This window comes from Portunus trituberculatus, unplaced genomic scaffold (genome assembly GCF_017591435.1).
Source record: "Portunus trituberculatus isolate SZX2019 unplaced genomic scaffold, ASM1759143v1 PGA_scaffold_410__1_contigs__length_386818, whole genome shotgun sequence".
Lineage (NCBI taxonomy): Eukaryota > Metazoa > Arthropoda > Malacostraca > Decapoda > Portunidae > Portunus > Portunus trituberculatus.
In genome coordinates, this window is record NW_025541578.1 from 320,001 (window position 1) to 347,453 (window position 27,453).

General features: G+C 41.0%; 1 protein-coding gene across 1 annotated transcript in view; it reads left to right on the forward strand.

Annotated features, from left to right (window-relative positions):
• Positions 1–27,061, forward strand: part of LOC123500565 (serine/threonine-protein kinase pim-1-like) — a 49,227-nt gene extending 22,166 nt beyond the window's left edge. Inside the window, 7 exon segments of the mRNA XM_045249255.1 lie at positions 573–691; positions 1,958–2,046; positions 2,264–2,403; positions 16,765–16,971; positions 26,103–26,139; positions 26,142–26,303; positions 26,306–27,061. Coding sequence (XP_045105190.1) covers positions 2,040–2,046; positions 2,264–2,403; positions 16,765–16,971; positions 26,103–26,139; positions 26,142–26,303; positions 26,306–26,556 — 804 coding nt within the window. The 5' untranslated portion in view covers positions 573–691; positions 1,958–2,039 and the 3' untranslated portion in view covers positions 26,557–27,061.
• Positions 27,062–27,453: the final 392 nt, after the last annotated feature.

Here is a 27,453-nt window from a genome sequence, read left to right on the forward strand (position 1 = left end):
AAATAATGATTCAAAGAACTTTGTTTCTGTCTACTTTTCAATATGTTCCTGAAATGACTCAAGCAAATGCCATTAAATTGTGCAAGAAGACAACTTGTGTGGCGTGAATTTTAAAATTTTCTGCACGTGGGAATTTCGAGTTTTGTTTAGTATTTTTCATATGCTGAGTAATTTTACATAATATGAAGTGAAAAAATCTTCACATAACATTTCGTAAAATGAAATTTTCATATGCAGAAGCTTTCGTATCTCGAGGTACCATTGTATATATATATATATATATATATATATATATATATATATATATATATATATATATATATATATATATATATGATTATAGTTAGCACATCGGTCTGGCTTCTGAACCCCTCTGGCCAATAGCATGGTTAGTTTAGTTTAGGTTGGGGTAGGTTGCAGTTAGGATTAGATTAGTTTGGGGATAATCACATTTTGATTTGTACATCATGTTTTTGAGTGAAAGAGCTGGGAAATGGGATCTAGAGGGACCACAGGACAGTTGCCATGTGTAGGCATATTTCCTTATGACCAAATGTAATGTGATTTTACAGAACATGGTAGTCTCAGCCATGTCGGACAAGGAGGTACCTGACACTGAGATGAGCCTGGTGGATAAGTCTGGCCTGGGTGCAGTGAAGAAAGACTTCACTGTGAAGGTTACAAGTATTTGGTAAGTGTGAAGGAGGCACTGGAGTTATGATTGGTCTAATTTACTTGCACAATGTCATACAAACTAATGTGAATCTCTCTCTCTCTCTCTCTCTCTCTCTCTCTCTCTCTCTCTCTCTCTCTCTCTCTCTCTCTCTCTCTCTCTCTCTCTCTCTCTCTCTCTCTCTCTCTCTCTCTCTCTCTCTGGCTTTGGTTGTTGCATGTGGAATTGTAATATAAGATTGAATCTTTTTATTAGTTACTGATTGCTTATTGCTTTGGAGATGGGTTGCAGTGAATGTAATGGTTTAAGAACACTAAAGCACTATTTGTACATTGTGATGGGTGCTTCGATGATGTGAATGTGGCAAGCTTGTGGCATGATTTGACTCTTGATGCATGTGTGTTGGGAAACGGACACATTGGAGGAACTTCATTCTAAGGTAATTTCTGTCCCTCGGTATCCAGTGATGACCTTAAGGAAATACACATCAGTGATGACCAGAGGCTGATGCTGGATAGTCAGACTTACTGTAAGGCAGATGTGAAAAAAGTAGATGAGGTGCTCGATTGCCGGTATGTTAAAGTATGTTTATGATGCATGTATACCTAAGGCTGTACAAAGAGGTGATGTCATTGTGCAAATATATATATATATATATATATATATATATATATATATATATATATATATATATATATATATATATATATATATTTTTTTTTTTTTTTTTTTTTTTAGCTCTTATTGTTAGTTTATATGATGATTTGTTCAGCTTATACCAGAATTAAAACTCACTGGAGCCAATGACATCACTGTTTTGAGTAGAAATATTTTTGTGTAAATTGCTGTGTCTTGAGTGTCCTTGTCCTTGTGCTCTCATGTCTCCTTTATAGGATAATGGAAACATAAATTGAGTTTAGAATACAATTTGTTCTCACCATGACTTATTCAAAGCCAAGGTTCTCCTGTTAGTGGAATAAAAAAAAATATTAATCTGTCACTGTAACTGGAAAAACACCCTCACCATTACTGTTTTTCAAGGTTTTGTTTCTCCTGTTATTGATATAAGAATCTTGTCAATATCACAGGAACTATAAAATTAGTCTTGTGTTGTCTTTGCTGAGGACGGAAGAGGATAAATTAATCTAGTTTGTTATCTGAGGTGAGTCATTGGCCTGTAGTGGAGTGTGTGCAGTAGAACCAGCTTCTTATGTATGTTAATTGTGATGTGTTGTGTGTGTGCCTATCAATATTTGATGAAGTCTTTTCTCCGCTTACCTCCAGAGCCATTCATCCCAAGAAGCTGGACATCAGTCTCTCCACACAACTTTCACACCACTCTGGAAACACCAGTGACAAGTCTTACATGTCTCGTAATGTCACATTTTTAGAAAACAATTTCAAATGCTGTAGTATAAAGAATGTAAACAAGACTCATGATGTTTGCAAATATGTTTGAGTTAGGAGGCTAATTTGAATTGTTATGGGAGTATGAAGATAGTGTGTAAGTTTTTTGATGGTTATTTTTACTGTCAGTTTATAGATGTATAGTATATGGTATGTGAATTTAATGTTTACTTTTATCTCCAGAAGTGGGAGAGACATACAGGGTGGGTGACATTATTGGCAAGGGAGGCTTTGGTTGCGTGTATTCTGGCGTGAGGAAACGCGATTCGCTCCCTGTCGCTATCAAGAAATTGGACAAGGCTAATATCCATGCCTGGGAGATGGTGAGTGTTTTTTGGATGGTGTTTGGAAGGGAGTTTGTATGTTGTTTTTTTATTTTTAAGTGTTTATGATGAATTGTAGGAGTATATTGAATAAGATAGATTTGCTGAGAGGAGCAGCTTGTGTTGAAAATTTTGATATAATTGCATTAACAGAAACCTGGTTTGATATATCAGGGAAGGTACATATTTGATCAGGAGGTGAAAATTGATGGTTATACACTTTTTCATAAGGATAGGGAAAACAGAAGAGGGGAGGAGTGACCTTGTATGTCAAGGACACACTCCAATGTTGCATAAATAGCAGAATGAAGACAGACAGCAAAATTGAGTCTCTATGGGTAGATATTAAGGACAGGTCTCAGTTAGTGGTAATGGGTTTAGTGTACAAGCCACCAAATGCTTCAGACCAAATAAACTCTTCCCTATGGGAGAAAATAAATAGAGCAGCCAGGTACAGTAAGATATGTTTGGTAGGAGATTTTAACTATAGGAATGTTGATTGGAGTTTGGTGGTGGGTAACAGGGAAGCAGAAGAGTTTCATAAGGTCATTTGGGATAATTTTTTAAAGCAAGTCATTTTAGAACCCACACGGGGAAATAATATTCTAGATTTAATTCTGACAAACAGGGAGGAGGCAGTTACACAGGTGGAGGTTGGTAGCCAGCTAGGTAACAGTGATCACAAAGAAATACGGCATGCATTGAAATGGCATGAAACTTAGAAAAACGAACAAAAGGAAAGTACCTGACTTCAGGAAGGCTAATTTTGAGGGCTTAAGGAAGTATTTACAAGGAGTCGCTCAGCAAGGGGAAGGAAGGTAGAAGGAAGGGAAGAGCAGAGAAGGGGAATGAGGTGCAAAGTTGGAATGGGACAGAGAGAGAGTGTGGAAGTGGGGGGAGCTGGATTAGAACATGGGAGGAATCCCGGTCAGCTGAGGGTTGGTGAGATCTATATCAACATTCTAAATAAAATACATGAGGGTCAGATAGCTAACATTCCACATAAAACAATAAAATCACAAAGCAACGGCCCTAAGTGGATGACAGACAGATTAAAGGGATACATAGGGCAGAAAAGGAATATATATAAGAGGCTAAAGGTAAGGGATGAGGCTTTAAGGCTACTATACCATGAATTAGTAAGAACAGTTAAGAGGTTAATGAAGGAGGCTAAAAGTGAATGTGAGTTGAGGGTAGCCAGCCAAGCAAAGATGGACCTCAAGGTCCAAGTTATACAAGACGTAAAGCAGAGAAGAAATACCCTATTTTACGGCTTGCAAGACGCTGCATCTTGGAAGACGCACCCTAATTTTGAAAGAAATTTCTAAGAAAAAAGAAGTCATTCTCATACAAGAACGCATTCACCAGATACCCGACCACTGAACACGGAAACATAAGAAGCAAGAAGTCTGCAAGACACTATTGTTTCACCCCTCATTACAAATTTGCTGAAGCACTCACCACAAATTTAAAACAATGTAAATAAAAACACCATACCTAAATACATATACACAATGAAACAGTCCTTCTCTTCTTGTTTTAGTGGCGGGCAACGGCATGTTTTGGACCTGTTGTTTACATTACGGAATCACTTGTCCGATCGCCAAAATTCGAACACGTCAGTGCTGCAGTTTGTATTTATTTTATTTTGCAGTCGTGCTTCATAGGCTTTATCAATGGGAATACAATTCACAAGTGGAGTTTTGGCTCTTACTTGAATGAGTAAGCCACTTGGATGTTTTATTATTAAAGCTATAAAGGCACCTGGCATGATGTGTGTGCGTTCGTGTACATGTATGTGTGTGTTGCAATGAGACGAGGGAGCGGCCCGTTTTCTCCACATGCTGAGTAGGCTGCAGGAAGAATTATGGTATTGGAAATACTTGTAACACCTAAGTACTGAGTTTACATAATATAAAAGGATAAATTAAATGATACTTAAGCTATCATCATAATGTAATGACTCAACATACAAATCCAGGTCGCTATCTGTCCAAGCTCACTTGAGGTTGGATGCTAACTTACAATACAACATTAATTTTGGAAGACGCACTAGTATTTTCCAGGGTATTTTTTAGGAAAAAAAGTGCGTCTTGTAGCCGTAAAATACGGTAGATCCCTTAAGGACAGCAAATGGGGAGATGGTTAGTTCTGCAGAAGAGATTAGTAGAATTATGAACGAGTATTTTTCAACTGTCTTTACCCAGGAGAACACACAGGAAATCCCAGAAAGCAAACAGATATTTAGGGCAGAGGATAGTGAAAAGTTGACAGATATTCATACAACTAAGATGGTGGTAGAACATGAGATAAATAAACTAAAATTCAAGTCACCAGAACCTGATGTAGTATATCCAAGGGTTCTAAAGGAATGCAAGGAAGTCGCCAGTGAGCCTTTAGCAGTACTTTTTAGGGTGTCACTGGAGTCAGGTGAGGTACCTTCAATATGGGGAGAAGCTAATGTGGTTCCCATATTTAATAGGGGAGATAAAATCTTAACCTTGAATGATTATTGCTTCCGTGTCAGAGACCCATCTCTTTGTGCTGAACGCATAACAGAGGTGATAGTGTCTGGCATGGAGGCGTACATTCCTCATTCTTTTTCTCAACCTAAACCTTCTAAACCTTAGTTTAACTCAGCCTGTTCTTGTGGTATACATGATAGAGAGGTTGCCCACGAAAGGTACTTGAGCCTTCCATCTCCTGAATCTCATGCACCTTATATCTCTCCCCGGAATCATGCCAAGTCTGTTCTTCAACTTGCCAAACACTCTTTCATAAATAGAAAATGTCAAAATCTTTCAAACTCGAACTGTCCTTGTGACTTCTGGCATCTAGCCAAAAACATCTCAAATAACCTCACTTCTTCATCTTTCCCTCCTTTATTACATCCTGATGGCACCACTGCCATCTCTTCTGTCTCTAAAGCTGAACTCTTCTTAAACCTTTGCTCACAACTCCACCTTGGATGATTCTGGGCTTGTCCCTCCCTCTCCTCCTCCCTCTGACTATTTCATGTCTACAATCAAAATTCTTTGTAATGATGTTTTCCATGCCCTTGCTGGCCTAAACCCTCAGAATGCTTATGGACCTGATGGGGTCCCTCCTATTGTTCTCAAAAACTGTGCTTCTGTGCTTGCACCTTGCCTGGCCAAACTCTTCCAACTTTGTCTATCGACTCCTACCTTTCCTTCCTACTGGAAGTTCGCCTACATTCAGCCTGTTCCTAAAAAGGGTGACCGTTCTAACCCTTCAAACTACCGTCCTATAGCTTTAATCTCTTGCTTGTCTAAAGTTTTTGAATCTATCCTGAATAGGAAGATTCTCAAACATCTGTCACTTCACAATCTTCTGTCTGATCGCCAGTACGGCTTCCGTCAAGGTGGCTCTACTGGTGATCTTCTGGCTTTCCTTACTGAGTCTTGGTCATCCTCTTTTAGAGATTTCGGTGAAACTTTTGCTGTTGCATTAGACATATCAAAAGCTTTTGATAGAGTTTAGCATAAAGCCTTGTTATCAAAACTGCCGTCCTTCGGCTTCTATCCTTCTCTCTGCAACTTTATCTCAAGTTTCCTTTCCGACCGCTCTATTGCTGCTATGGTAGATGGCTACTGTTCTTCTAAACCTATTAATAATGGTGTTCCTCAGGGTTCTGTCCTGTCACCCACTCTCTTTCTATTATTCATTAATGACCTTCTTAACCAAACGTCTTGCCCTATCCACTCATACACTGATGATACCACCCTACATCTTTCCACGTTCTTTCAGAGACGTCCAATCCTTCAGGAAGTCAACAGATCATGCGGGGATGCCACAGAACGCCTGACTTCTGATCTTTCTAAGATTTCCGATTGGGGAGAGAAAATCTAGTAGTTTTCAATGCCTCAAAAACTCAATTCCTCCAATTATCAACTCGACACAACCTTCCAGACAACTATCCCCTCTTCTTCAATGACACTCAACTGTCTCCCTCTTACACAATGAATGTGCTCGGTCTGTCCTTTGCTCATAATCTTAACTTGAAACTTCACATCTCATCTCTTGCTAAAACAGCTTCTATGAAGTTAGGTGTTCTGAGGCATCTCTGATAGTTTTTTTCGCCCCTCCAACTGCTTACTCTGTATAAGGGCCTTATCCGTCCCTGTATGGAGTACTCTTCGCATGTTTGGGGGGGTTCCAGTCACGCAGCTTTGCTTGATAGGGTGGAATCGAAAGGTCTTCGTCTCATCAACTCCCCTCCTCTGACTAACTGTCTTCAGTCTCTTTCTCACCGCTGAAATGTTGCATCCCTTTATATTTTTTATCGCTATTTCCATGGTAACTGTTCTACTGATCTTGCTAACTGCATGCCTCCCCTCCTTCTGCAGCCATGCTGCACAAGGCTTTTTTCTTCCTCTCATCCCTATTCTGTCCAACTCTCTAATGCAAGAGTTAACCAGTACTCTCAATCATTCATCCCTTTCACTGGTAAACTCTGGAACTCCCTCACTGCATCTGTATTTCCGAATTCCTACAACTTGTCTTCTTTTAAGAGGGTGGTATCGAGGCATTTGCTCCTCTAATTCTGGCTGACGGTTTTGGCACTTTATACTCTTTGGAGAGCCAGCGCTCAAGTGGGCCTTTTTTTTATTCTTTTTTTTTTCCCTTGGCTGGCCCTCTTCCTTACGTAAAAAAAAAAAAAAAAAAGAATTGGTCTTCAGAGGCTTAAAATAGCAAACATCAAGAGGTTGCAGTACATCAGTGGTGTGAGGAGGAAGTTTAATGATGGTTATAGTTGAAAAAAAAAAAACATTGGGAAGCTTTAATGTAGCAAAAACATAATGATAGTGTTGTGGCCTGATAAACCCTGGTATACGAGATACACTGGGGTGAATCGGGCTACTCATTGAAGTGCCTATAGCACTAAAACTAAAAGAAATTTTTAATTTCTGATTAAAGCATGCAAAAGAACAGAAAATTATATATATGACCTGTAACTTTTATGAAAATTCAACAACATTTTTGGGGACACAAATTTTGCAACTTTAAAAAACACTTTTTTGGGGGACATCCTAGGAACCATAAGTTTTCGGTCAGGACCAAAAACTTTTTTAAGGTTGTGCAGATACTGAAGTGGGCTTTCAAGCCCAGTATATACTTTTTTCAATTTTCAAATTTTTCATAAATTTTTGAGGAGTGGCCCAATTCACCCCAGCTGGCAGGGGGGGACCAGTTCACCCCGGTCTATGCTACCTCGTATAGGCCTGGCGACCTCTTGCAGCTTCCCGCTTTTCTTATGTTCTTATGTTTGTTTTACAGTATTTAGGGTGTTAGGAAGGATGGGAGAAGTGTTGTTTTAAAAGAGTGATTGAGTGTTTTAAGGGTGTTTTAAGAGTGATGCAGTGTACTTCTAAGGGTATTTTAAGAGTGTACTTCAGTGTTCTAGATTTTTTTTCTATATTTCAAGGGCTTTAAAGGTATTTGTTTTAAGGGAATTTTTTTTATAATTTCTGAAGACAACAATAGAAACTGGTTTAGGTTTAACCCCTTCCTTACCGCAAGACTGTTTTGTATGCGTGCGTACACGCAAAAGCGACCTCGTGGTACCGAAGATGCCGCCGTGTGCGCGTACCACACCAATACATTTCCGTGTATAACCGTGGCCTGAGAGCGGATTTTGCCTTTTTCATGCTCCACGTGGTTCACTATAAACAAACAAACACTGGAGGCGTTATTTTTAGCCACCCCAGCGTAACAAAACCATCCCCCAAACTAGCCAATCAATATTGGAGTTAATTTTTCATGCATAAACTATAAAGCCAATCACTATTCTTTGACATATATTATTCCCACAGTCCCCCCAAGAACATCAGTTCTCTAGTATCAGCCGTGGTGAAACTGTTCTATTGACTCTAGTTAGAGATAATGGCGTCTGCTTCGTGTAGCAGCGATGAGGATTATCATAATTATGAGACAGATAGTGAGGATATACTGGAAGACTCTCCAGATGAATATGATTCAGACTATGATCCTGAAAAAGAAATAGGAGAGAGTGATAGTGACAGCAGTGTTGAAACCCTCTCGGCAAGTGAGGGGGAGCAGCCTAGTTATGACTGCCTCAGGGCCACCCTCACAAGGTGCAGAGTGTGTGGTGCTGAATTTATGATTAGTGCACAATTTATGATTATGTTTACATTTTCTTTTATTAATAAAATGACAAAAATATGTTTAGAAAAAAGTACATAACACTGAGTTAAAAAGAAATATAATGTGTAGGTCTGGCCGTGAGGCACATGCGCACACGGGCAGGGGGCTGCGGTATAGGAGGGGAATGCTTTGTTTATATCGGGGAGTGGCTGCAGTAAGGAAGGGGTTAACTGTAAATATGTTTGTTTTTTGGGGTCTTTTTTAGTGTTTTAAGTTGCGGGTTCTATCACAGACACCTGTTTTTTCATACAAAAAACTAGCAGTTCCACTGTCTCACTTACTTTCGTCCGCCGAGATTACAAAAATTTCCGCCAGGCGCTACGCCTGCCAGCATGGTGCCCGCCACTGCCAATGGGATCGACTGTGCTGCCCCTTTGTTAATTTTCGACGCGCATCGTGTTAACATGCGCTGTGCTTCCGTCCCTGTTTCGCTTCTTGAACTTTTCAAGTGCTTTCTCTGCCGGTTTCTTCGTGTTTTCATGGTGGAGGACCTTAATGGGCAGCATACTCGTCCAGAGCAGCCTGCTGCTGCTCGGGAGAGTAGTTTGCTGATGGATGGAGCTGCTTCCACGCCTGGTTCTTCCAGTTCTCAGTCATCTTCTAAGCCTTCTAGAAGGATTTGCTCGAGACCAGACTGCACCAGGGTCTTGGGCAGTTTCCTCCAGGACCCTCATTCTGTTTGTGTTAATTGCAGAAATATCTGCAACCCAGGTAAGAGGTGTGATGTATGTTCTACTTGGAGCAGTGATAAAATCCTTGCTGCGTATAAGTACCAGTGTGGTTTGAGGCGCATGAGATGTGCCAAGGCAAAACATTCACATAGTTCTGTTGCACCCTTTTGTAATGTTTCCTGTGACGTAGGCACATTGCAGTCTGTTAAAGCACCTCTTCCTATTCAGGGGACAAGGGTTTCACCGGTGTCTGACATTCATGGCGGCTTGGTGATTTCGTTTCAGAACGTTATTATTTTGTCCCTGGATGAGCTATCTGCTGAGGATTCGGTTTCCCAGTAGGGCACTAAACCTCCTGTTCCTATTGACCTCTCTTTTTTTTTTAAGTCTTGGCAGGAGGAGGTGCTTGCTGCAGTCAACACTCTTGTTGCTTCTCAGATAGGAGATTTGCGTGGTTCTGTGCCCCTTCCCCTCCTACTGACCCCTCTCTTCCATCTGTGCCCTCATCTTCTGACCCGGACCTGATACAGTTCAGTGTCCTCTCCCCCCCAAAATCCTGATGCAAAAAGGTGTGTGCAGTCACACCAAGTCAGGGGGCCAGGGGAGCTGTCCGAGGACTAGAGGTGCCTCTTAAGCGTTATCGTCCCCCAAAGGATGATGCTCAAAGGATCAAGAAGTCCCGCCCCACCTCAGTGGTGTCTGGCTGCCTCCCTTCTCGAGACCGGTTGGTGGGGGGGGACTGGGGGGAGGTGGGCTGGTGCGGTAGGCCTGGCCCTCCCCCAGTTGCCTTTGGTAAAGGCCCGGCCGGGAGAGACACTTGCCCTCTTGCCTTGTCTCCCCACCCACAGGATGGCATGCTCACGCCTTCCCCACGGGCTGCCTCCTCTGTCCGTTCAGCCAACGGGGCCCAGTGTCTGACGACTCCCCTACGGCCCAACAAACCCACTGTCCTGCTCATACAAGCCTCCACAGAGTTCATGTGGCCTCTGTTTCGGCTGATGTGTCTCCTCTTCGGCACGACCCGACACGCTGTTGTCCTGGAGGTGATCTTCTGGCAGATGTGATCGGCGTGTCCTGCTTGGCTGTCCTCGCCCTTCTTGTTCTGGGTGGCAGGATTCAGGGGCCTCGCTGTCTCCGGGGCTTGACGGGGCACGCTGCAACTCAGAGAGGCATGACAGATTACTAACAGGCCTGGAGGGGGATGAGGGGCGTGAGTTCCAGCCTCATGGCCTCTCCATGTACCATCGTATGATGAACTACATTGACTCAGTTTTTGAGGATGCCATGCGCCAGCGGTTTGACCTGGAATGACCTGTGGTCCCAGGTACCAGCACCTCATCTACAAGAAGGGGACCGATCCTCCTTGGAAGGGCACAGCCTGTCAGGGTTTTCATGTAGCAAGCTGACAGTGCTTATTTGAAAGCTAATGAGAAAAAACCAACCTCAGTTGGCTATCCTTCAGGCAGGTTCGCTAAGATTTACAGTGTGTTGGGTCAGGAGGTTTACGGGAAGGCTGCCTTGGTTAATCCTAGCCTCCACACCACCCTGCATTCTAGTGCCAGAGAGCCTTGCGTCATCCGTGAACACCCGGAGGTGGCCAGGATGGAAGGGGTGGTCCCCAGGTCTAGAGACGCCTTGAACTACTCTTTTTGGTGCTTAGGGGCCATGCATCTTCTGGTGGCTCGTCACTTCCCTGCACCCCTCTTAGACTTGGAGGAGCAGCTCTTTAAAGCCGTATGTTTGGCGCTTAATGGCGCTTGCAGGGACTCGACTTACGTCATTGCCAACTTGCGGGCCTGGAGGAGGGAGGCTTACCTCAGACCATCCTTCTTGCAGGTCGAAAAAGGCATCCTTCAGAGGTCTCCCATTTTTACTCCTCTCCTTTTTGATGAGGATCGCCTTCAGGAGGCACTACAGTCCTCGAAGTCCAATGCTGATAGGACATTCCATGAGGCCGCACTCAGAGCTCTCACCCAACCGCGTCCTGCTCCAGGCACGTCATTGGTGGAGCTTGGTCACTGACCTTCTACCTCCACAGCTGTCAGGCCTTCTGCTGCTCCCATTTGCAGGCCTTCCTTCGCCACTCATGCCAGGGACTCCTGGGGGGTGTTTGGCGGCTCTTACTCGTCTCGTTCCAGTGTGCAAGGAGGGGACGGAAGGCAAATCCCTTTCGGAAGCGACGCCCTTCATCCCCAAGGGGCAGTTGTGGGCTGTCTAGCCCTCTACTTCTTTAAACTATCAACACAAGTGGAAGAGGTACAGGAAATGTTGTAAGGACAACAGGCATACCGTATCTTTTCTTTATATATATATATATATATATATATATATATATATATATATATATATATATATATATATTTTTTTTTTTTTTTTATATATATATATATATATATATATATATATATATATATATATATAAAGAAAAATAGAAACAAGGAGGAAAGGAAGAGACACAATGAACTGGTGGCAGAAGCAAGAGAAAAAAATAATGAAAGGTCAGAGGAGGAGAAGAAGGCATTTTTTTGGAGAATTATAGGAGACAGGATAAGGAAATGGTATATAAAAGAGAAAGAAGAGAAAAAATGGAGCAAGTTTAACTAAAAATGATAAGAACAAGAGATTAAAAATGATGTATACAAACATAGATGGGATTTTATCTAGTAAATTAGAATTAAGAGATTACATAAAGAAAGAAGAACCAGATATTGTATGCCTGGTGGAAACAAAGTTAAATGAGGCAATGAAAATAAACAAAGATAAAAGGTATAATATATGGAGGAGAGACAGAGTGGGTAAAGGAGGAGGAGGAGTCATGATGATGTTAAGGAAGGAGATAGTGGTAAATCAAATGGAGTTTGGGGAAGGAAAATCAGAAATACTGTATGTTAAGATGCATATTAACAAAAAGGAGTTAACAATCATTGGAACATATGTGCCACCAAAAACAAACTCATGGACTAACCAAGAATATAGAGACATGATAGATGACACAATAAGGAGTCTTACAAGAATCATTAAGGAAAGGAGAAAAGTGATATTGGTAGGAGATTTCAACTGTAAGGAGGTAGACTGGGAAAATTATGAAAGTGGTATGGGGGAAGATGCCTGGGGAGATAGATTCCTGAACCTAATGATAAATAATTTGATGGTCCAAAGAGTAAAGGAAAACACAAGATTCAGAGGAAACGATGAGCTGGCAAGATTAGACCTAGTTTTTACAAGGGATATACCAATTAACAATGATATAAGATACAAGTGCCCATTGGGAAAGAGTGACCATGTAATATTAGAGATGGATATAGAAGAAGGAAAGGAGGATAGAGATGAATCATACAAAGGAGACCGATTAAATTACAGAAAGGCTGATGTTGAGAATCTCAAGAACTATTTTAAAAACGTAAACTGGGAGGAGATGGAAAACTCATTAACGGTTCAAGAAAAATATAACTTATTTTTGGAAATATACAAAACTGGGGTCAGGGAATATGTTCCGAAATATAGACCTAAAGAAGAAGGAAAGAAAGATTGGTTTAATGCAAGATGTGCTAGGGCAAAGGAGAAACGAGATGGAGCATGGAAAAGGTGAAGAAACAGAAATCCAGAAAATAAAGAAAACTTCAAAACAGCAAGAAATGAATATGCTAAGGTGAGAAAGGAAGAAGAAAAGAACTATGAAAAAGACATTGTCGAAAAATGTAAGGAACAACCAAAATTGTTCTACAGATTCATAAATGGAAAAATAAGACAAAAAGAAACAATAGAAAGGTTAAAAGGAGAAAACGGAATGGTGGAAGACCCAAAAAGTATGGCAGAACTGTTAAATAGTAAATTTCATGAGGTCTTTACTAAGGAATCCAAATTTGAAAGACCACAGGGTAATAGAGAAACTGTCTATATGAAAGAGATTAAAGTAACCAAGCTTGAAATAAAAAAGTTGATGATGGAATTGGATGAGGAAAAGGCAATGGGACTGGATGAAGTCTCAGGCAGAATACTGAAAGAATGTAGGGAAGAACTAGCAAGTCCAATATACAACATCATAAAATGCTCAATAGAAAATGGAACAGTGCCAGTGGAGTGGAAAAGAGCTGAGGTGGTTCCCATATATAAGAGTGGAAGGAAGGAAGAACCTTTAAATTACAGACCGGTATCACTAACTAGTGTAATATGCAAGATGTGTGAAAAAGTAATAAAGAAGCAATGGATTGAGTTTCTTGAAGACAACAAAATATTATCAAATAGCCAATTTGGTTTTAGAAAAGGTCGGTCATGTGTGACAAATTTATTGAGTTTCTACTCTAGAATAGTTGATAGAGTACAAGAGAGAGAGGGATGGGTTGACTGTATTTATTTAGATCTAAAAAAGGCTTTTGATAAAGTGCCACATGAAAGATTACTATGTAAGTTAGAGGAGAAGTGTGGCTTAAAAGGAAGCACATTGAGATGGATGAAGAATTACTTAAGGGGGAGAGAAATAAGGATGATAGTTAAAGATATGATGTCCAAGTGGAGAACAGTAGACAGCGGAGTGCCACAGGGGTCAGTATTGGCACCAATACTTTTTCTCGTATATATAAATGACATGCCAGAGGGAGTGAACAGCTACATAAATCTGTTTGTGGACGATGCGAAACTGTGCAGAGTCTTTAACCAAAAAGAGGATTGTGAAATACTACAGGAAGACTTAAACAAGATCTGGAAATGGAGCAAAAAATGGGAGATGGAATTCAATGTGGACAAAAGCCATGTCATGGAAATATGAAAAAGTGAAGAAAGACGACCAGTGGGAATCTATAAGATGGGAGATGGAGTAGAACTAGAAAAAGTAAAAAAGGAAAAGGACTTGGGAGTGACAATGGAAGAAAATAATCAACCGGTAAGCCATATTGATAGAATTTTCAGAGAGACGTATAATTTGCTAAGGAATATTGGAGTAGCATTTCACTATATGGACAAGGAAATGATGAAGAAATTGATAAGTACTAAAATAAGACCTAGATTGGAATATGCAGGTGTTGTGTGGACTCCCCATAAAAAGAAACACATAAGAAAATTAGAGAGACTACAAAAAATGGCTACCAGAATGGTTCCAGAATTTAAAGGGATGGCATATGAGGAGAGACTAAAGGCGATGGATCTACCAACCTTGGAGCAGAGAAGAGAGAGAAGGGATCTGGTACAAGTTTATAAATTGATTAACGGAATGGATGAAGTGGATAATGAGAAACTGATCCTGAGAGATGAATATGACTTTAGAAGCACAAGATTGCATAGTAAGAAACTAAGGAAGGGATGATGTCTGAGAGATGTTAAAAAATTTTGTTTTCTGCAAAGATGTGTTGAGACTTGGAACAGTTTGAGTGAGGAAGTGGTGTCAGCAAAGAGTGTACATAGTTTTAAAGAAAAATTGGATAAGTGTAGATATGGAGACGGGACCACACGAGCATAAAGCCCAGGCCCTGTAAAACTACAACTAGGTAAATACACACAAATACAAAAACAACAAATTTTCTAATCTCTCTCTCTCTCTCTCTCTCTCTCTCTCTCTCTCTCTCTCTCTCTCTCTCTCTCTCTCTCTCTCTCTCTCTCTCCTCCTTCGTTTCCCTCTCCTTCCCTCCCTCCCCCTCTTCCTCTCGAAAGATAAGCTATATGCGTCCCGTTTGTGTCTAAAATATTAGCAAATGTCACACACACACACTCTCTCTCTCTCTCTCTCTCTCTCTCTCTCTCTCTCCGAAGAGCGTCCACTTTCCTCTTGAGGCGATTTAGTGACTAAAAAATAGCAGCATAATACACAAAAACGACAAGTATGACAAGCTTTCACGAGTTTCCCGCGCTCGGGCGCGCGACACTACCACTCGTATATCATACAGGCGGGCTTTTTAACATCCGGCACGAAGGGGTTCACAGCGTCCTGGCAATCTGAGGGTTGGACCTCAACAACGACCAGGTGCTGAGGCTTATTATTAGAGCCTGCTCTTCCCAGCCACAGAGGCCTAGCAGGAATCTTCGGCCTTCCTGGAACTTGGATGTCATTCTTCGCTTCCTAACCACGGCTTTCTTTGAACCTATGCGGCTCTCGTCTATCAGAGAACTGACTAGAAAGTCTTTTTCTGCTTGCTCTTGCTACAGCACAGAGGGTAGAAGAGATCCAAGCACTCTCTCACAAGACGAGCTGGCAGGGACAGGATCTGCTGGTCTCTTATCTTCCTAAATTTATTGCCAAGATGGATACGGACGCCCACAGTACTCCTCGGGAGTTTTGTATTAAGAGCTTTGCCACCGTCGTGGGTTCTCAGGATGTGGAGAGACTACTATGTCCCATTCAGGCGCTTCATCACTACCTGCATAGGACGGCTTCGCCTACAAGATCCCGTAACCTCTTTCTTGTTGTTAGATGTCCTTCCAGACCTATGTCCAAAGGAGCAATTTCCTTCTTCCTATTGGATGTCATCAAATCAGCCCACACTTTCTTCCTGACTCTTCCTGCCGTGAGCTAAAGGTCTGTACCCACGACATCCATGGCATTGCTACCTCTATGCTCCTGTGGAGGAACTGCTCTTTTCCCACTATCTTGAGGGCGGCCTGCTGGAGGACGCCTTTGGTCTTCGCTGACCCTTATCTCTGGGAAATAGTAAGACAGGAGGGAGATATCTTTGCCTTGGGTCCAGTGGTCACTACTGGACATGTGATTGACTAACTCCTTCGCCTGGCCATGCACAGACCTTGGAAGTCTGCTCAGGGTGGCACTTGGTGAGTTGTTTGTACAGTCCTGGTACCTTCAGCCAGGGGGTAGAGGGTCAGTAGCTGGGATGGGCTCTCCTCAGCTCCCCCCTCCAATCATAGGCATAGGCACACTCCTAGGACACTCACCACTGGTCATCTGGGCTCTAATTCTTGAGGCACATGGGTCATGGAGTACTCCCATGCACCTGGTTGCATTCTCCAGCACCCTCTTCTCCACGTCAACCTCTACCACGGGTTAGTGTCTCCACAACGAACAATTATTTCACCCTTTACGTCTGCTTCTTCCTGTCTACTCCCACCTCCTTAAATGTTGGAGTCTGCTAGTTTTTTTTATATGAAAAACAGGTGTCTGTGATAGAAATGTAATTTTTAATGCTAAAATTAATTTCTTCACTTACTTGTTTTTCATACAAAAACAGGTGTCCTCCCTTCCTCCCCCAGTCTTTTTCAATGCTCATGAAAATTAACTGAGGGGCAGTGCAGCCGATCCCATCGGCAGTGCCGGGCACCGCGCTGGCAGGCATAGCACCAGGCGGAAATTTTTGTAATCTTGGCGGATGAAAGTAAGTGACAGTGGAATTGCTAGTTTTTTGTATGAAAAACAGGTAAGTGAAGAAATGAATTTTAGCATTAAAAATCACATTTTACTCTCTCTCTCTCTCTCTCTCTCTCTCTCTCTCTCTCTCTCTCTCTCTCTCTCTCTCTCTCTCTCTCTCTCTCTCTCTCTCTCTCTCTCTCTCTCTCTCTCTCTCAGATGAATGGGCGGCTAGTTCCAAGAGAAGTGACAATGCTGTTAAGAGTCTCCCACATAGAACACGTGATAAAGCTTTTACACTGTTTGGACACCGGTGAGTGTTTCTACCTGGTGCTTGAGCGCCCAGAACCTTGCAAAGATTTGTATGACTACATTGGAGAGAGGACGACAATCCCAGAGACTGAAGCTCGGCTATTGTTCAAGCAGGTGAGAGATAGAGAGAGAGAGAGAGAGAGAGAGAGAGAGAGAGAGAGAGAGAGAGTGGAAAGGTTTTGGTGTTTAGTGAGTGTGTGGGTGTGTTAGTCACCATGGTTGTCTGCTGGTTACCCAGCCAACCTTATCCCATCAGAAAGAACTCAGAGCTCATACTGATCGATCTTCAGGTAGGACTGAGACTATACCACATTCCACACACCGGAACAGCGAGGCCACAGTCCCTCGAGTTACATCCTGTACCTGTGTGTGTTTATCTAGTTGTATATTACAGGGTTTGAGCGGGGCTCATAGTGACCTGTCTCCATTTCTATATTTATCCAACTTCCAACTTTTCCTCAAATTTGTGCCCACATTCTGCTGCTACAATCTCTTCACTCAATCCAGTCCAAATATCCACTGTCTTGCGTGGGAAACTAAACTTTTTAATGTTTCTCAAACTGACTTTTCTTGATCATCTTGCTTACCTCCATCCTCTGTCATTGATACCAAGTCTTGTCTATCTATCTTTTCCATATGGTTTACTAACTTATACAATATTATTAGATATCCTCTTTCCCATCTGTCCTTTAAAGATGGTAATTCCATTTCCTTCCATCTTTCTTCATAGGGAAAATCCTTAATTTCTGGCACCATCTTTGTAATGGTCCTTTGGATTCTTTCTATTCTTTTGATATCTTTTTGCTTGTATGGTGACCACACCACTACTGGATATTCTAGTCTAGGTTTTATCATAGTAGTTATAATTTTCTTTATCATACTCCATGTAATGAAATGTCACCCTGATGTTAGTTAGTATCTTGTATGTTGAAGCAAATAATCCATTTATGTGTCTTTCTGGAGTAAGGGTGTCTTATATAATCACTCCCAGGTCTTTTTCTATACTACTTTTCATTATAATCTATTCTCCTATTTTGAATTCCCACATAGGCCTTCTATAACTTTTACCCATTCTCATTACATGTCATTTCCTAGTACAGTAAGCCCCTGAATTTAGCGAAATCCAGCTTAATGAAACCCTTATTTAGCGAGTGTCTGGAAAAAGGCCAAGCCCTCAAGTTTAGTGATTTTCACTCATATTTAGCAAATGTACTACACTACACTGTCCTGGCTCCCGCTCGCTCTGAGCCAATTGTCCCGCCTCCTGCTCACTCTGAGCCAATCACGTGTCTATTTGGCTGTGACGTTAGTCCCACAGTGCCTCCGGCATTCCCGCTCGACACTTGAGCTATTAATCCAGCGTGTGAACTCTTTTTGTGCTCCCATCCTCGCTGTTTAGCGAGTTTTGCTATGACCATGGCCTCCACTAACCCCTCCTACTCGGGAATGTCGATAGACGTTCATCACGCAAGACTCGGGGCACGTCGATCGACGTTTGGGCGTTTTGGGGTATATTTTGGCTATTTTCTTCCCGTTTTCTTTGCTTGTAAGTTGACAACACTCATCGGGAGTAAACATGTGCTATAGGTCTAAGGTCAGTGTGTCACCAACTTCCACGATGGATGGTGAGAGTGAAAGTGATTCCACGGTGTCTGATTCCGTCACCTCTCCCGCGCCTTACTTCTACACCTCGGGTCTCATGTCATGTTGCGGGGAGACAACTTTTGAATGAGAGTGGTATCAAAAGGGCATTGGAATTAACAGTTTCTACAATAATAGAAAGCGAAGATAGCGATGTTCTTGGCTCTGATACAGATATAGGAGGTTCAACCAACGAGGGGGAGGACATTCTACCACCATCACCAGAGAGAGAGAGAGAGAGAGAGAGAGAGAGAGAGAGAGAGATACAAGGGGCCCGTTTTCTATCGCTGTAGCCAAGGCTGCTGGTGCTGATCAGACGCAAGGCCACGTACACAGATTATATCACCTCATTCAACCTGTGATATTTTGGTAACCATAGCATCTAGAGACTTCTGGTTTTCTGCATTGCAAAGAGAAAAAGTTGCTTGTGGGCAGAACACCATTTGTACTCACTCGTTTCTTGAATTTCCAATTGTTATCAGTATGTAAATAGAGGCTATTTTGTCCATTTCTCGCCAAACTTTCTTAGTTAGCGCGAGCGAAAAACCAAACGTCCCCGAGTTTTAGGGAGCTAGTGGTTCGGGGGGTGCTGATTCTCGTGAAGATGGCGATGTTGCAGCTGTAAATGGGGATTTGAAATGTGTGTGTGTGTGTGTGTGTGTGTGTGTGTGTGTGTGTATTTACCTAGTTGTATTTACCTACTAAGCGTTTCAGAGAGTTTGAGGGCACGTTTTTCTAGAATAACTTTGTAAGGAATACGCATATCATTATGAAATTTTGCCACAGTGTATTTGACACCCTCCCCTATTATCCCAATGTGTCAAGAATCATAAACAGTATATAATAATGGCACTTAGCCCTATAAAAATAGGAGAAAGTCACTTATCCCTCATGAAGAAACGGACAAGTGGTGAGAAATGGTGACATAGAGAGAGAGAGAGAGAGAGAGAGAGAGAGAGAGAGAGAGGGGAAGGGAAGGGAGGGAGGAAGGGAGCAGGAGAAATATGGGGAGGGGGATGGAAGAGAGGGAGGGAAGGAGCAAGGGGAGGGACTATGTGGGTGGAGCTTGTTACTACGTCACAGATAGTACTACGTCACCATTTCTCACCACTTGTCCGTTTCTTCGTGAGGGATAAGTGACTTTCTCCTATTTTTATAGGAAGAAGTGCCATTATTATATACTGTTTACGATTTTTGACACATTGGGATATTAGGGGAGGGTGTCAAGTACACTGTGGCAAAATTTCATAATGATATGCGTGTTCCTTACAAAGTTATTCTAGAAAAATGTGCCCTCAAACTCGCTGAAACGCTTAGTAGTTGTATTGTACTGGGTTTGAGCAGGGCTCATAGTGTCCTGTCTCCATATCTCCATTTATCTCATTTTTCCTTAAAGTTATGCACATTATGTGCTGTAACAACTTCATTATCCAATGCATTCCATTTTTCCACCTTTCACACACTGCCTCATCCTGATCTTCTTTTCATGTCCCCTTGTCCTTCCATCTTCTTCTGTCAACAGCACCAGGTCTTCTTCGTCTTTCTTTTCAATGCCATCGACTGTCTTGTACATTGTTATTAGGTCTCCATGTTCTCTTCTATCTTGTAAGGTTGGCAGTTCCATTTCCATTAGTCGCTCTTCATATGTTAGGTCCTTTAATTCTGGCACCTTCTTTGTAGCAATCTTTCCAATTTTCTTATATCCATTTTAGAGCTCGGAGACCATACCACTGCTGCATATTCCAGCCTTGGACGTATCATGTTTGTGATGATTTTTTTCATTATATATTTATCCATGTAATGAAATGCCACTCTTATATTAGTCAACATTTTATATGATATTTGGAATATCTTGCTTATGTGTTTTTTGGGGCTCAGATTTTCTTGTATGATCACTCCAAGATTTTTTTCCTCTTTAGTCTTTATTATTTGTTCCTCTCCTATCAAATAGTTCCATACTGGTCTTCTCTTACTCTTTCCTAGTTCCAATGTGTGGCATTTCTTGGCATTAAACTCTAATTTCCAATTCCTGCTCCATTCATAGATCTTGTTTATATCTCCCTGCAACAGCAGACAGTCCTCTCGGGTTTTGATAACTCTTAGCAGCTTTGCATCATCATCATCAGCAAATAAATTTGTATAACTTTTTTATCCCAGTGTGAATGTCGTTTACATAAATCTGAAACATAATGGGGGCTAACATTGACCCTTGTGGCACTCTGCTAGTTACTTTGCCCCAAGTTGAGTATGTATCTCTAGTCACAGTTCTCATTTCCTAATCTTTCAAATAATCTCTTGTCCATTACAGGAGGAGGTAGTAGACACCTACTGAAGCAATAACTTACTCCCAGAGAGATCTAATAGTACTTTCAGGGGGTGCTGTGAACCTTCCATTAAAGCTAGTTGTGATCTCGCTGAATATTTTCCTTTGTGTTTCACAACTCTAAGGGGCTAGTCACAGCCTGCCCTCCTTCTTCACACAAAACTACATGCACTTACTACACATACACCCTTCACTTGAAAATAAAAATTTAAAAGAAAAATGGGAACTCCAATCAATGCCTCAGTCTCCTTCTGGGGAGGGGACCAAAAATGTCCCCAGGTCAAACGCCTTTCCTGATAACAACCCCAAATGCCTTGACACCTCCCTCAACTTTTTCTACATTAACTTCTGCAACATTTGTGGTCTTAGATCTAATTTTCAATCTGTGGAACATCACCTTTCCTCTATTAAACCTCATCTTCTTTTCCTCACTGAAACACAGCTGTCTGCGGCAACAAACAGTAGTCCCTTCACTGTCCCCTCCTACTTTTTCTATTCTCATTTTCATTCCAAAGGTGGATGTTGCGTCTATGTACGCAACGACTTAACTTGCTCTCATGCCCATGCTCTTGAGTCTTCCGAGTTTTCCACCATCTGGCTTCGACTTAACAGTCACTCTCAAACTAAATTCATCTGTGCTGTTTATCTCTCCCCCTAACTCTTCTGACTATAGTAAATTCTTCGACTATTTAACTTCTAAAGTGGAGCACATTCTGTCCCTCTACCCTTTTGCTGAGATATCCATTCTTGGAGATTCCAATGTTCACCACCAGCTTTGGCTTTCATCTCCCTTCACTGACCATCCTGGTGAACTAACCTTCAACTTTGCTATCCTCCATGACCTAGAGCAGGGGCAGGCAACCTTTTTAGAGTGAGTGCCAGATGAGACTCTTGGAAGGAGGTCGCGGGCCGGAGTGAAAAACGAAATCTCAGACAAATGCATGGAATACTATAGTAATAAAAGAAAACGTATGCACACACGACTACTACTACAACTACTACTACTACTAATAATAATAATCATAATAATAATAATAATAATGAAATGTAAAGTAATTCAATAGTATAATTTATTCATTTAAAAACTTAAAATTTATTAGAGTTTCTTCTCTACTTTTAGTGGGAGGTCCGCGGGCCGGATTGCATTAATAAAGCCTAGCAGGGTGGTGGGCCGGACGCTAAGCCTTCGCGGGCCGGATGTGGCCCACGGGCCGGAGGTTGCCCGCCCCTGACCTAGAGCAACTGGTGCAACACCCTACTTGTATTCCTGAGTGTCTTGGAGACATGCCCAACATTCTTGATCTCTTCCTCACCACTAATCCTTCTGCTTATGCTGTCACCCTTTCATCTCTGTTGGGCTCCTCTGATCACAATCTCATTTCTGTATTTTCTCCTATTCATCCAATCCCTCCACAGGATCCCCCAAAGTGAAGGTGCCTCTGGCATTTTGCCTCTGCCAGTTGGGGGGACCTGAGGAGATATTATGCTGATTTTTTCTGGAATGATTACTGCTTCCGTGTCAGAGACCCATCTCTTTGTGCTGAACACATAACAGAGGTGATAGTGTCTGGCATGGAGGCGTACATTCCTCATTCTCTTTCTCAACCTTAAACTTCTAAACCTTGGTTTAACTCGGCCTGCTCTCATGCTATACATGATAGAGAGGTTCCACAAAAGGTACTTGTGTCTTTCATGCACTTTATATCTATGCCCAGAATCATGCCAAGTCTGTTCTTCAACTTGCCAAACACTCCTTCATAAGTAGAAAATGTCAAAATCTTTCAACCTCAAACTTCCCTCGAGACTTCTGGCATCTAACCAAAAACATCTCAAATAACTTCACTTCTTCATCTTTCCCTCCTTTATTTCATCCTGATGACACCACTGCCATCTCTGTCTCTAAAGCTGAACTTTTCTCTCAAACCTTTGCTCACAACTCCACCTTGGACGATTCTGGGCTTGTCCCTCCCTCTCCTCCTCCCTCTGACTATTTCATGTCTACAATTAAAATTCTTCGTAATGATGTTTTCCATGCCCTTGCTGGCCTAAACCCTCGAAAGGCTTATGGTCCTGATGGGTCCCTCCTATTGTTCTCAAAAACTGTGCTTTCGTGCTTGCATCTTGCCTGGCCAAACTTTTCCAGTTTTGTCTATCTTTGTCTACCTTTGCTTCCTGCTGGAAGTTTGCCTACATTCAGCTCTTGCTTGGCTAAAGTTTTTTAATCTATCCTGAATAGGAAGATTCTCAAACATCTGTCACTTCACAATCTTCTGTCTGATTGCCAGTATGGCTTCCATCAAGGTCGTTCTACTGGTGCTCTTCTGGCTTTCCTTACTGAGTCTTGGTCATCCTCTTTTTGAGATTTGGGTGAAACCTTTGCTTTAGCGTTAGACATATCAAAAACTTTTGATAAAGTCTGCCATAAAGCTTTGATTTCTAAACTGCCCTACAGCTTCTATCCTTCTCTCTGCAACTTTATCTCAAGTTGCCTTTCCGATCACTCTATTGCTGCTGTGGTAGATGGTCACTGTTCTTCTAAATCTGTTAATAGAGGAGTTTCTCAGGGTTCTGTCCTGTCACCCACTCTCTTTCTATTATTCATTAATGACCTTCTTAACCAAACTTCTTGCTTTATCCACTCCTACGCTGATGATACCACCCTACATCTTTCCACGTCCTTTCAGAGACAACTAGCCCTTCAGGAAGTCAACAGATCACGCAGGGACGCCACAGAACGCCTGACTTCCGATCTTTCTAAGATTTCTGATTAGGGCAGAGAAAATCTAGTAGTTTTCAATGCCTCTAAAACTCAATTCCTCCATCTATCAACTCGACACAACCTTCCAGACAACTATCCCCTCTTCTTCACTGACACTCAACTGTCTCCCTCTTCCACAATGAATATCCTTGGTCTGTCCTTTGCTCATATTCTTAACTGGAAACTTCACATCTCATCTCTTGCTAAAACAGCTTCTATGAAGTTAGGTGTTCTGAGGCGTCTCCGCTAGTTTTTCTCACCCCTCCGACTGCTTACTGTGTATAAGGGCCTTATCCGCCCGTGTATGGAGTACTCTTTGCATGTTTGGGGGTTTCCAGTCACACACTTTTACTAGATAGGGTGGAATCAAAAGCTTTTCGTCTCATCAACTCCCCTTCTCTGACTAACTGTCTTCAGCCTCTTTCTCACCACCGAATGTTGCATCTCTTTCTATCTTTTATCGCTATTTTCATGCTAACTGTTCTACTGATCTTGCTAACTGCATGCCTCTCCTCCTCCTGCGGCCTCGCTACACAAGGCTTTCTTCTTCCTCTCATCCCTATTCTGTCCAACTCTCTAATGCAAGAGTTAACCAGTACTCTCAATCATTCATCCCTTTCACTGGTAAACTCTGGAACTCCCTACCTGCATCTGTATTTCTGACTTCTTATGACTTGTTTTCTTTTAAGAGGGAGGTATCAAGGCATTTCCTCCCCTAATTTTGGCTGATACTTTTTAGAGAGCCAGCACTCAAGTGGGCCTTTTTCTATAATTTTTTTTTTTTTTCTTGGCTGGCCCTCCTCCTTACATAAAAAAAAAGCAATGTTCCTCCTAGTCTTCCTTTGTTCTCTAGTTTCCAAAGTAGTCTTCCATGAGGTATTTTATCAAAAGCCTTTTTAATATCCAGGTATACTGTGTTTACCAATGCATCTCTGTTTTCAAGTCCTGCAATAACTCAAGTAGAAGCTTAAAAAGTTTGATACACATGACCACTCTGTCCTGAACCCAAATTGTCTGTTCGATATAATTTGCTCCTCTTCTAGAAATTTAACCCATTTTCTTTGATAATTATTTCACACAACTTCCCCAAGACACTTGTCAGTAGTTTAGTGGTTCAGTTGCCTTTTCTCCTTTGAATATTGGTATTATGTTGGCCCTCTTCCATTCTAGTGGGACTTTCCCTTCATTTCTTGAACTTGTAACTATTTCCCTAATTGGATCCAGTAGTTGCTTTTTACATTCTCTTAACACCCAGCCTGATACACCATCTGGCCCCATTGCTTTTCTGACATCCAACTTGCCCAATAATCTTTCAATATCCTCTTTGTGCACTCTAGTCTCCTGTAATACTTGGCAATGCCATGTCCTATTAGGTTCTGTGAAATCTGCTGTAAACACTGTTTTGAAGCTCTCATTCATTATTTCACACATTTTCTTCTCTGTTTGGTATATCTTCCCTTCTTTAATTATTTTTTTATTGTTTCCTTATTCTTTGTTTTGCTGTTTAGAAAAGTTTGGTTACGTCTTTGGTTTTATTCACCACATCTTTCTCAAAATTTCTTCCTCTCTCCTTACTCTAATATATTAATTTCTGGCATCTTTGTACTGCCATCTGTTATAGTCATTTCCCTGTTTTATGAGTTTCTTCCATGCTTTGTCTTGCCTTTTTAGCTTGTATGCATCTAGCATTGTACCAAGCATGTACTTTTTTCTTACCTCTATAAATAGGTAGAATTTTTTTACTCCTTTATATTTCTGTAAGAATATGTCATATTTCCCTTGTATTGTCTTTCTGTACATAATATTTCTCCATTCGATATCAGCAAAATAGATCAATCCGCTCTTTCGTAATTTGATTTCTCTCCTTTATAGTCATCCCTGTAACTTATTCCATTTCTAATGTCACATTATCACATCTCCCCATTGGACTAAGGTATTGTATGATTGGAGGGGGCTCTGGTTTTACTAGGTCAAGCAACGATGGTTCTTCTTCCCCCATGTACCTTGTTGACTCCTCCATCCACTGATCCATTGCATTAACCATAGTCAACTGTAACACTTTCTCACTCCACTTTCCAGCATTATCCATTACTTCCATCTCTCTGCACATTTTAATCCTGTCACCTTAATGGGACAGCACTAAAACATAGATCTTACCTTTGGTTAACATTCCAGGTAAAAAGATATTCTTGGTAGCTGGGAATAAATCAATTTTAATCCCTTTGAGACACTCACAGTCTCTTTCCCACTGCTCTCCCAGTACTAAAAACTTATCTAACTCAACTAGACACTTTCTAACACTTAAAAAAAAAAAAAAAATAAATGCTTTAATCCTACAATAAACCCTCATAAACTGAGTCACTCATTCTCTCACAACTCTTCCAGGTACTAAACAATGTCTTAACTAAACACTTTCCTACATCAAAATTTTAACAAAAAACACATAAATTGAAGTATCTTACTTCCAAAACTACAAAAATCAAATATAAAATCCACTAACCCACTCTCATTCTGCTCTCCCAGATTGTGGACATTGTGTGGAATTGTCACAGTGCGGGCATTTTCACAAAGACATAAAAGACGAAAACATCCTAGTTACACAAAATGATGAAGGAAAAATAATACTGAAACTCATTGATTTTGGTTCAGCTGATTTCCTGTCTGACAAAACCCAAACACATATGAATGGCACCAGGGTTTATTGTCCGCCGGAGTGGATACTCTACAAAAATATAAGGCCGTCCCAGCGACTGTCTGGTCTCTAGGAATACTCCTATACAATATGGTGTGTGGGAACATACCATTTCAACATGATGAGGAAATTATATCAGGCCATGTGTTATTTCATATTGAATTAGGTGCAGCAGTAAAACATTTAGTGCTCTGGTGTCTTTGTAAACGTCCCAGCAAGCGGCCCAGCCTTGAAAGCATTCTACAGCACCCTTGGATGAGGGGCATAGGCGACAGTCAGGAGTGAAACATTCTATGAAAAATACCCACCTGAACTCTTATAACTCTCCCTGGAATGCCCAACATTTCTTGAAATAATAATGATAATATTAATGATAATAATAACAATAATAATAATTGTAATAATGATAAAAGTGTGTTGTGGGTTATGAGGAAAAGAAAAGTGTTTAATTTTTCGTTTGTTTATTATAATTGTGTTTTTTTTTTTCGTTTTCTGTTTTGTTTCTCCTTTTTAAAGATTGTAAACTGAAAAAATAATGTAAAAATGTTGTATGGAAAATAATGTATTATTGTTTATAATAATGTTAATGATAATTATCATTATTCTAATTATTATTAATAAGATTAATAATAATAATCAGTTATTAATATTGTTATTATTTTTGTTATTTTTATTATTATTTCATTGCTTTCATGTATAATTAAAAGGAACCAAGTTTTGAAAAATTAATGAAAATTTATTGAGTATGTAGTAAATGAATGAAAAATTATGAATATGTAGCAAATTAATGGAAAAAAATTAAATAAATATGTAGAAAATGAACAAATTTTTTTCGTTTATATAGAATAATGAAAATTCAACCTATTTATTTTTATAATTAAAGGAAGAAAAAATGTTTTAATTCTGTTTTTCTTGTCCTTTTAAGTGTTACATGAGGTGGTGGTGGTGGTGGTGGTGGTTTCGTTATTTTTGCTCACATAAGAACAGATATAATCTGTGAGAACGTTGTTGTTGTTTAGCAAGAGTTAAACTACGTACTCACTCTGTGTAGAGGTTCCATAGCTGACTGGTGGTCACTACCCTGCCCTTGTGTTCCTCAATGGTGCACAGGGAATAGAGGTCATAAGGGGATTGGCCAGGTGTGCTGCAAGTGGTGTTAGGTCACTCAAGTCGTGTGTGTGC